This window comes from Patella vulgata, chromosome 4, assembly GCF_932274485.2.
Source record: "Patella vulgata chromosome 4, xgPatVulg1.2, whole genome shotgun sequence".
NCBI classification, from domain to species: domain Eukaryota; kingdom Metazoa; phylum Mollusca; class Gastropoda; family Patellidae; genus Patella; species Patella vulgata.
In genome coordinates, this window is record NC_065882.2 from 72,277,504 (window position 1) to 72,291,326 (window position 13,823).

At 35.9% G+C, this 13,823-nt stretch overlaps 1 protein-coding gene across 1 annotated transcript; it reads right to left on the reverse strand.

Annotated features, from left to right (window-relative positions):
* Positions 1-1,951: 1,951 nt before the first annotated feature.
* On the reverse strand, positions 1,952-12,908 carry LOC126819760 (probable thiopurine S-methyltransferase). The gene is made up of 8 exons (XM_050547961.2): positions 12,763-12,908; positions 10,571-10,715; positions 9,885-9,977; positions 6,618-6,747; positions 6,235-6,365; positions 5,245-5,330; positions 4,229-4,273; positions 1,952-2,355 (listed from the first exon to the last, which is right to left on the reverse strand). The coding sequence occupies exons 2-8, from the start codon at positions 10,696-10,698 to the stop codon at positions 2,240-2,242; spliced, it is 729 nt and encodes a 242-aa protein (XP_050403918.2). The 5' UTR covers positions 10,699-10,715; positions 12,763-12,908; the 3' UTR covers positions 1,952-2,239.
* Positions 12,909-13,823: the final 915 nt, after the last annotated feature.

Consider the following 13,823-nt stretch of genomic DNA (forward strand, 5'->3'; position numbering starts at 1 on the left):
TGAAAAAAGCTGGAAAAGAAATTTCTAGGACCCCGTTGACATTTACGTCTGTTGCTAAGTAAATCGCACCCATAAGACTAACTCAATAGTTACGTTTTATGCCCATTTGTTCAATGGCGATAAATTCTCGAATGGCACATTCAGCTTTCCCACTCCCTCGAGACGAACTAGAAAGGCTACTTAAAAAGCAATATAGCTAGAATTATTTCTTCATCGGATTTATAACCTAAAACAGACAAAGTGCTACAAATTACATTTAGACTAATGCTCTTTCTATATCCCAGTAAATTGACTTATGCTACAGGATTAGCGGGTGCCATCCTAATTTCAATCTCCCCTTATCTGTCTGTTTCTTGTCATTTTAGTTCCCATTTCCACTACACGCTTGACTGGTTATTGGAAGCCCACCATAAGAGCCATCAACTTCTAAATTAACTGTCTCTTCTTTTCTTCGCTTCAAGATGGAAAGTAAACTAAGATGCTAAATATGTCGTCATGGATATGAGCGGCAATTGTCGACTTCTTTTGTAAAGAGCAGACAATTTCTTTGCAGTGCCACCTGTCAGTGTCATTCAAAACTCGTCGCCATATTGTTGCATCCATTCAATGCATTTTACTAACAGAGATAAGCAATATTGTGCGCGTTTTGATTAAAATTGAAACTGAATTCGACCTTGAGGGTCAATGGAATGGGTGTTGTAGTTTGTCTTGGTCATGAAATCGACACATCTCGCGAGAATTAAGTAAATACCGAGATATCAAAACTGCACGCGCGAAACACGTAATTAAGACTGCGTAATTGCGCTTTTGCAAAAGCAGGGAGTTTGTTGGTGGTGATATTTCACACCAGATGGGGACTTGAATAGAAAGACGAAGATATGATCACCGTACATCCAGTAACTGTTTGTTAATTCATCAAGATTTCATATGGGAAGAGTTAATTCATCACAAGTGATATGAGCATTGATGACTCAAGTGATGAATATGGTCTGAATCTTTGATAGGTTTACTAAGTAAATAAAGGCCTGACATAACGTGACAAATGAAATCTGGTGTTTTCCTTGATGAGAAATGTTCATTTAATATTTAAAAGTGACATTACCACTTCTATATAACAATAAATAACCTAATAATAGCTTGATATCATAGCTATATAAAATAACACGGGTCGATTGAATAACCGATGTACTTGAGAATCGCTGAAATGATTGAAAACATAACGTATGTACGACCTGAACTATACCTCAGAGAGAGAGAGAGAGAGAGAGAGAGATTAACCCCCAAAAAGTAAGTCATTTCGGGAATAACATATGGTTCAATTTAATTTCAATAATACGCTAGCGCATAGAGGTCTTTAGCAATAGGAGGAACCTAGAGAAAAAAACTGAGTTTTGGCAGGCGACTCCGCCCCTTGTCACCATTCGGCCACGTATCCCCCTCCACCCCGACCCTAAGCAATATGAATTGACATAATATCACAATTTTAATGATTGGACAGATTATGTCAAATTAAAATGTTTTTACCGATTGGAAACAACCACCAAACAATTATACATATTTGTCTTTATATATATTCGAGGATATCAAAATTAATAATAGTCTTATAAAAATCAAAGAAAATATCACATCATTATTAAAAATATATTAAATTTATTTTCGCTACAATTTAAATATTTTATCAATATAATGAATCTTAATCAAATATTATGCGAATGAATAAAGCAAATTTTATGATAAGTAATATATTTAAACATTGTTTCACAAATAATATATTTAAACATTGTTTCATAAATAATATATTTAAACAACATTGTATGATATAATAAAATATTTAAACAATATTGTATGATAGAATAATATGGTGTTATAACATAGACCATAGTTTTCTTACAATGGATCCACGTCATGTGATAAAACTCGTACTATTTTTCAGGATTTTGGGGTGCCTGTCTTTTGGTTGTTTTTTTTTGAAAAAAAAAGACATATCTTTTCTTAATTCTGGGTTGACGTTTGTTTGTTTTGGGTGGTAGTGGGGTGAGAGGGTCTTTGGAATCTTATATTTGATTCCCATCTGGGCTACGAATCCCAGATTGAATTTTGCCATTCTAGACCATCTCATTTCATTTCATTATCACCCTAACATATATAAATCACAGTAATCCCTCCTATCTTGTGCATATTGAATGTTAACAATTTAATACCCTGAAACACATTTTTAGTTTTAATACTAGTTTTTACATCACTTGAGTGTCAGCAAATAAACTACTTCATCAAATGATTGTAGGCCCCACTCTTGCCTGTGCACATCGCCGCATATGTCTGTAGATTCTAATTTTTCTATATTACACAAATTACCTGGAATGGAACAATTAAAATAAATTTCTTTAAAACAACATAAAAAGAACACGAATGGTGGTTGGTGATGATAATATTTACAATTTCTGCTAGTGGTTTTCTAATTTTTTTCATATTCTTGACTAGTTAAAATGTCCTTTTTTCTAAATCGGTTAATTACTAATTGTTCTATAGATTATCTAGCAGTAATTGTCCGTTGTTTATTTATATTAGTTAATACTGACGAAAAGTATTGTATTTTGATTACTGATTTGAACCGTTAGCACTAGTTTCGACCATAATGTATTAGTTAAACATACATTATGCAAGAGCTAAATCTGCCTATTGCAGGTCTTTTTTTAGGCCTGAAATGTTTTCTAAAGTATTAATTAGACATTAATTAACTGATCCTGGCCTTAATCAACTCTCGATGGCATCAGATTTCTCCGATATTAAATAGATTAGAATGGTTCAGCGATACTTTGATTTAATCAAATATGGAGGACCGAGACTTAGCTTCGATCAACCAGTACGGTGGTTGAAATTATTGCACACGTCTGTCAAACCTTCAAAGGCTAATATCTTCGCTTGCATTAGAGTAATTTGAATGAATTTTTCAAATTATTCATTTTACATCATCTACTTTCGAACTATTATAGCAAGAATGGCTAGTTCTTTATCTAAATCTTACATAATGTATCTTTAATACACTATTTCTAGATTAGTTAAAGATGTATTGTGTAGGTTGTAGATAAAGAGCTGGTCGTTCATGCTATAATACTAGAAAATGAAGAATTAACATATTGACATTCTGAGTGTTTGAAGTTTTGGTGGGCTGGTGGGCCAGCTGGGCTGGTGGTCTAATACATTCAATATGTCAGCCACCCGATGTTCTAGAGAGTTGGGGTTGGGCTTGCCATGTGAATAAATGTCAAAATAAGAATTTATATAATATTAGCAACCAGAGAAAAAAATTCAATAGAGAGATTGAGATCTTCTATAATGTTTCTTTAATATTTATCTGTTATTACATCAGTTATTACTAATTTCCTCTGATTTTTAGATCAGTTATTACCAATCTGATTAAAATACAGATCTATATTTCGTTCCGTTTTTTATACTTTCGATGACCTACACTACATGAAGATCTAATCAGTTGTACTGGAAGGTCGCATCAGTGGCCATACGAGGGACTTCTGACCCTATGACGTCAGACATTGATTAATCAATCAACGTTGACGTTTCTAGGCGTTTACCAACAGTTACGTGCAAGTGCACACCAAGAACTCGCCGTAACAGACCGTTTCATTGGCTAATTCCTAATTTAATCAGATTGAGCTATTACTAATTTCCTCTGATTTCTAGATCATTTAATACTACATTCCTCTGTTTTGTAGATTTAGTTAATTTCGTACCAGTTTTTCTCTATTTACTATTAGGTTATTAATACTGTTTTTGTTTACTATTTTCTAGATTAGTTAATGCTATATTTCCTCTATTTCTTTTTAAGTTAATGTTAATATCTGCCATTATTAATGTGTTTAAATTACTGATAGCACATATCTCGACAATACAATCTTAACTTTACAAAATCAGTAGTATGTACAAGTTTGTATTTATTTAAAAAAGAATTGAAGCGTGGAACTTTTGAATCTACGATCCATTCCGTACCCTCATCTTTCTGTTGCTTGTGAGACAGGGGCACTCATGTCGTGTATGATGAAGTGTACCCTTAGTCTACTTCAAATGTATTTAAATTTTATGGACACCGTGGAAGTATAAAACATTCTTGGCACACATACCAATATTGATTCTACTTTAGTATTGGTAACTACTGGACAATTGATCTACATGGTTGGTACGGTCTATAGGTCTTATGTCGCATTTTACTTACCAAAATATTTATATACATCATCCTCTGTACAGTTAAACGGGGGACCTGTAATTATTTGTTGAAAATGATTTATTAACAAAAAACAATAAAGAAAAAAAATAAAATAAAATATATATTCTTCTTCTCTACCGAATAATGTTCAAGGAGACTAAAACCATTTAGGGGGGGTGGATGGCTGAATGGTTAGCGTGCGCGCGCTGTATCATAAAGTCTGTCATTGAGTCGACTGGCGTGGTTTCGAATCCCCGGTTGTACGTGGCAAGGAGTAGGGTCGCCTGTCCAACCTCGTGGGTTTTCTCCGGGTCCTCCGGTTTTCTCCCACTGCTAAAGACCCCTACGCATGACCTAGTTTGTGTAGAGTGGACGTTAAACCCCATTTCTCTCTCTCTCTCTCTCTCTCTCTCTCTCTCTCTAAAACCATTAAATATTAATCTACCACCTCAATATACCAGGCTGACCCATTAATATTGAAATCCCCTTATTTAGACAATTGCTGGGTTGATACAAATTGGCCTTAACAGTAAATCTTTTAGTTATTTTAATGCAATAGTCACAAAATTATCAAGCTGTACTGTTTTGAATGGATACAAAAATTGTTATTGCTGAATAAATAGGTATAATATATGCAAACAAATTTTGGACGTAGTATTTGAACAAAGTAGGGGGGTTAGATAGCCGAATGGTTAGCACGTGCGTGCTGTATCATACGGCCTGTCATTGAGTCAACTGGCGTGGTTTCGAATCCCCGGTTGTACGTGACAAGGAGTAGGGTCGCCTGTCCAACCTCGTGGGTTTTCTCCGGGTCCTCCGGTTTCCTCCCACTGCTAAAGACCCCTACGCGCAAGCGATTTATTGAAATAAAATTAAACCATATGTTAGTCCCGAAATGACCTAGTTTGTGTCGAGTGGACGTTAAACCCCATTTCTCTCTCTCTCTCTCTCTCTTGAACAAAATAACAAATTATCAGTTAGAGGACTGCGACTGTTATTACTGTATATTGGAGTAAATGACTAACCTGCGAATACATCATTGGAAAGTAGAAACGTATCTAACAAATAAGAACCATCTTTCTTTAATGTAGGTATTATACTGTCTGCATATCTAAAACAAACCAATTTAAAATCATTCACAATTAAAATACAGGTGTGCCTATCATAGTAAAATGATTTATGTATTATGTTAATTCGCGTTGCAGTTTCCATGATGATAGGACGTGGCAGTCAAGCGGTCACGTCACTGGACCCTAGACTAGTATGTCTCAGGGTCGAATGTCGGCATAGAAAGAGAAGATCCCCTTCAAGTCCGTCAATCTAATTGTATCTGGTCTTTCGAATGGAACGAAAAACCATGGTCAACCCGTGTACACGCTGGGGTAGTGTTAACAAAACTCGTGACATGGTTGGAAATCAAAAAAGAGTAGGCGGAAACGCATTGAAGACGTAACCATTTTTTTGTCTTAAATGTACCGAAATATTGTGTTGTCGAGATATTAAAATCCATACATCCGATTAAAATTATTTTGCAATAACTTAAAGATTAATTGGAAATATCAAAAAATATATATACGTGTGTATTAATCGGCATGTGTCCATTTTGTGATCGATTTTCGAAAAAAGAAAGTCTACACGAATCTGGCTTTTATCGTCGTGTACAATCTGACTTGAACATAAATGCGGCTGCAAAGGTTGCCCAGTTCTATCCATTAGCTTTGGTTTCTGAAATCCTGGTCGGAACCACCGCTTCAGTTAGAACGTGAGATACGACTTCTCATTTATGGAGTCCACATGGCTAAAACAAATTTTGGTTGAGATTTTATACGCTACGAGTGGGGGGGGGGGAGGGCACCCTTCTCTCATTACATACCGCCTGGTGTATCCAAATCTTACTTTAAAGTTAAAGTTAAAGCCTATGTCAGTTCATTTCATTTCAGTTCAAATCCTTGAGACAACCACTAATTATATGTTCTATCATATGCCAATTCAGATTATATTTTGTGTATACTTACTGTTGCCTCATGGTTACTGGTATTGCTACAAAAGATCCTCTATCCCATATGCAATCAAACGGTTCAAGTATTTCTACTGACAGTTGAAAAAAGTCACATCTATAAATACCTATAGCTTCTCTATTCCCCGCCTAGAAATACAAATACAAATAATATTACGTCGGAAGTCGAGAGTTCCATTATTGTAAAATATGTATAAAAGCCATAACCCATCAATATCAGTGTTTTCAAAGCTAAATATGACGAAACGAATCGTATCTGAGTGTGTCTTATCCAAGATGTCGTACATGGAGGGCGAGTTCGTTCTGGTATTTAAATCTGTCATTTTGAACATTCGACCGAGTTTTTAACCATTTATTGACCTAAATAACATAAATATTTACCACATAAGCTATTCCATCAACTCCAGGAATTTTTGATGTGACGTATGGTATAGAATTCTCCTCAAAGAATTGATGGCAGGCTAAATCTGAACCTTCACATCCTATGACAGTATGACCTTTGTCCGCTAACCTGAAATATACGATTTGTTAGCTCTATTATGCCGTAAAGTCCTGACAAGTGTCGTGCAAAACATGTTAGACTTACTCTTTGATTAATGTTTGAATAATCCAAGTTATATATATATCTAGGTGTTGACCGAGAAAGCTCTGTGGGATTTTCCAGCGTGGTTCCGCTTGTTGCATGAAAGAAAAGCTGACAAGAACAGTGGCTAGTCGTTAGGATGGGATAAAAAAAACGAGGTCCCGTGTGCACGTTGGTTTGCACGTAAATAAATCCTTGACAGTTGGAATTCAGTTACTGTGCTGACAAAATTCCCCCCATAGCACTGTGTGTGGCGTATCTCCGTCTTCATTGGCCTGGATGGTGCAGTAAAGTAGGACGTTAAACCCCATTTCATTCATTCTTTCATTCATTCAGGCTGAAATTTGGGCTGCTCGAGTTCAATTACTTCCAGATGAGGTTTTTGTCAGTGGAACACGGGTCAACAGCCTGTATTTGAAACAAAAGCAGGACTTATGTAATGATGATTTGTAATATCATGTAAAGATACATTATGGGAGATTAGATAAAGAGTTGGCAGTTCTCACTATAATAGTTAAAAACTAGATAATGTAAAGGCAATTTGCTGAAAATTCCATTCAAATTGATCCACTATTAACCGAGAATTAAGCGATTTAAATTTCCGCCTAGCCTCGATCATCATTACTAAAATCAGTAACATAGTCTCGATTATTCATTTAATCATTAAATTGTGAAGAAAAGTTATGCAGTAAATCGGCTCATAATCCAATAAAGATCGCAGGCTAGGGATGCCATCGAGAGTTGATTATGATCTGGATAGGTTAATTAATGTCTAATTAATAATTTAGATAATATTTCAGGCCTAAAGAAAGACCTGCAATAGAAAGATTTAGCTCTTGCATAATGTATGTTTAAAAGAATTAATTTCAAAGTAGATTAATGACGGGCAAAATAATGATATTAAAAGTTCACACGGTAAACATTTTTTTCTGTATACTTTTGCATTCCATGTTTCTTCCCGCTATAATTCATTAGAAATACAATTTAGTTTTTGTCACTCAATAAAATTAAATAAAAGTCAAGAAAAACAATTCCCGTGTAGATAAATTTTTGCTATATTCAATAGATTTCTATACATGAAAAAAAAAACGTGGGCGATGTATCATGTTTTTTTTCAATTCACGATTCGCTTTTTACGCAAGATACGGGGTCGCTAAATCGACAACTGAAGGGTAGTTCACATCATTTAAAAACCAGTTGACAATGCCCAGATAATGTCCTCTATTTCAATAACTGTAAAAACAGTCATTTATTTGCCTTAAGACTTTGTGGATATGTACAGTTATAAGATTGTCGTATACTTAAAGATTCGTGGTTCTTTTCAGTGTCACTTTATTGAAACTTAGATTAATGGTGTAAAAAGGCCAGCCACTAATCTTAGCTTAACAAAGTAAACAGGTAGGGCTTTTATTTAACCAATTCTTATGTTCAGGGTAATTATAGTTGATCTTAACTATAAGTGGGTGACACAACTTGTAGACACTGTCCGTATTAACCCAGAAATTACGGAACTTGACTCGAAAGAGATATCTTTGTATAGCGGCGGGTATCTTACATGAGGCGGGATATACTTATTCTTGCTAGATCACCTAGAACCACTTATTGTTTATTTTTGAGAGAGAGGGGGGAGGGGTGATGTTCGGGACTAACATATGGTTCAATTTCATTTCAATAATTCGCTTGCGCGTAAGGGTCTTAGCAGTGGGAGGAAACCGGGGGACCCGGTGAAAAAAATACGAAGTTGGACAGGCGCCCCAATTCCTTGCCACGTACAAGCGAGAAATCGAAAACCACGCCACTTGACTCAATGACAGACATTCTGTCAAATTTCCTGGTACCATATGATTATCAATTACTAGAGAGTGTAATTGACAAGGGTGGGGGGGGGGGCGCAAAAAGCTGGAAAATTCCGACGAACTTTCCCAGCAAACACCGGGATTGAACCCAAGGCCGCTTGTTTAGTGGATCACGTGGTTACAAAATTATAAAAATGAAAGTGTAAAATTGTTAGCTATGGGAACTTTACAATGTATATAAAGTGGTATCAGATGTTCTAGAAACAATAATGATACCTCGTCTTAATGGAAGCTTTATTAAAACTTTGGTGACCAAGCCACAAATATAAGATAATTATAATAACATTAAAAGTATTAATATTAAAAGTCACAAAAAACAACAAAATCATTTTATGGAAAGAATTGACTTTATTTTAGTGGGATCTCAATCATAAATCCAGTACTATCACTGGATGTTCAGACTAGACCTAGTCGTCGAGTGTGTTTCTAATTTATACAAAAGGGAGACAAATCCAATAACTAAACCCATCTTTGTCGGAATGTAGTCCCTTCTATAGACTCCTTCCCCCTAATTTCCCTCTTTTGCTTGGCGCTTGTTATTTAAGTGATTATTTCGGATTTTGTGAGATGGAGAGCAATGTTAAGCTGTTAGATAAGTTGAAATATACCGAAGAAAGTTACATGTTTACTCTCACAGGTCACGGGTCAAACTTACCATGCTGAATATCAGATATGCGTTCGAGCAAGACGTTGCCGCCAAGGCCAGTTTTTGACACATTTTACCAGTTTCCCTCAATTGGAGCCCGCACTAGAAAGGGGCCCCACAGCTCACCGACTTAAAAAAAATTTCATGCAATCTGGCAGCAGGACTGCAAGGTGTTGTTATTTTCAGCTACTAATCAATTACTAATTGTGAATATGGACCTAGTTAAAGCTATTCATATCCTGCAATGCATTCATATCCTGTAATTTCGGGCCGCCCAAATTGGGCCGCGAATTTTCTTAAACCAGCCCTGGTACTTGCCACACGTTGTTTCATATGTGGTGGAGAGAATTCGACACAGCGTCAATTCAGAAACAAACAGTTAGAACCTGGCAAAGAGACGGGCATAAACACTGAAGTAAATGACAAATCTATGGCCATATAATTAATTATTTACTGACTTCAATTGAAATCGCAAATACATTGATATCGATTGCCACTAAGCTATTTAGAGTTACCCCCAGAAACCTTTTATCTCGTGTATTTAATTCATGGACTGTACTTACCATCTTATATCAACTGATTTTCCACACAGAGGTAAATAAAATCTCAGTTTATCTCGACCCCGTGTTAAATGTTTGTAATATTTCTGTAGGTTTCTGAAACGAAGAAGAATGTTCGATTTGTAATAGGTAATTTATATTATTGTATTTTACAGACAAAATATAATTTATCACTGCTTAATCCACGCTGAAATTTATTATTCAATATTAAATAATATCCCGGTTCGGATTCAATCGCATTAAAAGAGGCCCACCAAAAGATGTTACACGACAACTTACGCGGGTGTTGCTGGCTTGATTATATTTGTAAGACGGAACGGTATGATCTAGATGCCCGAGTGGTTAGCACGTTCGCGCTGTATCATAAGGTCTGTCATTGAGTCAACTGGCGTGATTTCGATTCCCCAGTTGTACGTGATAAGGAGTAGGGTCACCTGTCCACCCTCGTGGGTTTTTTCCGGGTCCTCCGGGTTCCTCCCACTGCTAAAGACCCCTACGCGCAAGCGATTTATTGAAATAAAATTGATCCATGTGTTAGTCCGAAATGACCTAGTTTGTGTCGAGTGGACGTTAAACCCCATCCCCCACCCCCTTCTCTCTTTTTTAGAGATTCAACTTTCATAATATTGTAGTTTGCAAACTATTCAAAATATCTCGAATGGGAATCAGTGGCGTAAAAATCAACTTACGGATGGACATCCTCCATATGGAAATGTGTTTGACCACGTTCCCATCTCTCTTCCCAATCTCCAACAGACATATTAGCAACATCTTTATCGTCACCAAATTGATTTATTTTTTCCACTTGTGTTTCCATTTCTTCCTTATCGAGATCTAAAAAAACAAACAAAATTATATTTAGATGTAATACCGATACGCCTTTGGCTGCACTAAATGTTTCATAAATGATCCACCAAAACATATTGAACATTCGTTGTAACCCCCATCCTAACAATTAAAACCCTGTATTTTACGATGATTGGTCATAGTCCATTGCTATCAATTTGTATGCTTATCAGATCAGCTCAAAGAACGTTCAATTTGGACCTTCGGGGAGCATTTACGTCTAAGACCATTACGTTGATGATGCGTATAATCCTTTTCCATGCTGTGTGATTAAACAAAATAGATACACTCTTTCGCTCCATAATTAACTGTTTACACTTCACTTCTTAACATAGACATTTACCTGCAAACTCTGACGATTCACTAAAATGAGTAAATGTCGTTTCTTCTTCATCAAAACGTTTTATTAATGTAGTATTGAAATTATTTTCAAACTGCCTGCTAGAACCACATCCCATTATGTTAGACGGACGAGATTAATTATTACTGTACTATCAATTTATATAAGTACAACTATCTATATAGATGTGGGATTATTAAATTATATAACTCGACTGCTATAACTCGCTTTCGTCTCTTGCTGTCTTATAACATCAAAACAATCTTCTTTATTAAAAATGTATGTTGTTAACATCGGCGAGTTAACATGGGGCAAATGAAACAAATTATTTATTTATAATTCTACCTGTACAAAAGCAGCCAAACCATAGCTTATTAAAGCTGCATCTATATTTAATGATATTAAAGAAATAATCCCATTATTGGAATTGATTTGTTCAATGCATACGAGGGACGGTACATTGATTTAGATTATAGTCATCGGGTGCCATATTGTCTTATTACGCGTAGTGATACTGACGATGAAGATGGCAACGAAAACGAAAATGAAATGAAAGGGATTTTAATGTCCAACTTTTCAGCACGAAAAAAAATGTAACACTAATAAACATTAACAATTGTCCTGAAATCAACATGCCGCGATATGAAATGAAATTAAATGGGGTTGAACGTCCCATTGTTCTGTTCCATTCGGGCTAAGGAAGAAGGGCATACGCCATGTTGTGTGCAATGGTGAACATGTTGTCTCCGGACAGCAGCGCTACGAGCTACTATTAGCTCAAATTGTAACTGGCAAGTGTTCTACTGCGTACACACCAATGTGTACACGGGGCTTCAATTTTTAGTCCCATCCTAACGACTAGACACTGTCTCTCGTCAGAACCTCCGTCCCACTGACAAAAGGAAACCACGCCGTAACATCCATGTCGCGATGTGCAATTCGCGTAGTAATTTAAACAATATGTAACTTAGGGTGAATGTAAAACACCATCACTCTTATATTGTACAATATCTTTAGCCCTAATAACTGAGAACTAGTTGTCACTACCCATATACCATGGTATGGCTTGTATGAGACCAGACATTAGTTAGTGGACAAGTGTCTGCACTCAGCACAGACCTCATGGACGGTTCAGGGGAGGTAATTCACCTATTAAACAGGGTATGACACACTTTTCAGCAGACCTGTGTCATTATCGGAATGAAATGGAGTTTAACGTTTTACTGTTCTACACAAATCTGGCTAATCAAGATATAGGCTATACAGTGTGCTATGTGGAAACTTTTGCGTGTCAACGTGTACATCCGACGTGAGTTTTTTGTCCCATCCAAACGACTAAGCGCTGTTCATTGCCAAGTCATCTATCTTGCAAAACTTACAAGAATAAACCACACTGAAAGATCACGAGGTACGTTCTCTTGCGCCACAGGGATATGTATATGAATATGTTGATGTTTATTGGCTAATAAGACGCGTACTTAGAAATTAACCGTTAAAAATTGCTTTGAACATGGGCCTTGACATATAACATATACATAAATCAAATGTACGTGGGCGCCTTAATGGTTTATGATACGCTTCAACGGATAATAATACGAAAATTAACTCAGGTACGGTTATCGGTCGACATACACAGTTAAATAATAACTTATTGATGTATGAATATAATGCATACAGATACACTAACACACTTACCTTGTCGTAGCTTATAACTGGTGCATGCGCAGTTATGAAGAAATATCAAGTTGGTGATAACCAGTAATAATTATGCACTATTCGATTTCTTTATATACTAAAAGAAAAATCTGATGAAATATCACACATGCGCACCGTCGTTACAATGTCATGTTTGCAAGTTTCAAAATCCTGTACACGGGTTGGATTATAAAATCTCAGTGAACTATTCTAAATATAGATCATATGACCTTAAATGATCATTGACGCGAGGCTAAAGGAATTCGCCATGTCACGTTCACATGGCTATAGTAACTAATGTATAGTGATAAACTGTAATGAATGAATTTAACAGAAAGATACTCAATCTAAACGGATCAGAGAACTATTTTATATCTTTAAAATATCTATATATATATGAACAATAAATACATGTACTCCCAAATATTTAATCCGCGATGGAAGCCGAATATTTAAAAGGAATATCACATCAAAAATAGATCATTTCGGGCCCGTAGTACTTTTGACACCCCTTTTCATTCTGAGTCAAAATTCATCACCCAGGGTTTGGTAACTCCATGTCGTTTAAAACGCGTCTTTGTTTGAAGTGTTGACTCGGGGTAAATGAGTTTATGAATTAATTTGTTGACATTTAAGAAAGACTGATAGGCGCATGTCTCCTATGTTGACTGTACCATATCGTTTACCCATAACCAGTATTTCAGTTCAGTATTTTAGTTCAGTATTTACAAATATATCATGACTTGAAAATGTTCCAACATAATGTATCATCTGCAGACTATATAAAGAATACAAGCCAGGAGATTATCTATTTTTGCTATTTTGACTCGGCGTTGTTGTTTATTACAAAGTTAACGTCCAATACATATCATTTGATATTATTTTGATCTATATGAAAAGAGTGCAGATGATTTAAGCTGTCGACAGCCCAAACACTTTGAATATATTTTCGGGACTAACACACAGTACAGTTTTATTTCAATAATTCGCTTACGCGTTGAGGACTTTAACAGTGGGAGGAAATCGAGAACCTGGAGAAAACCCACGAGACTAGGCACTCT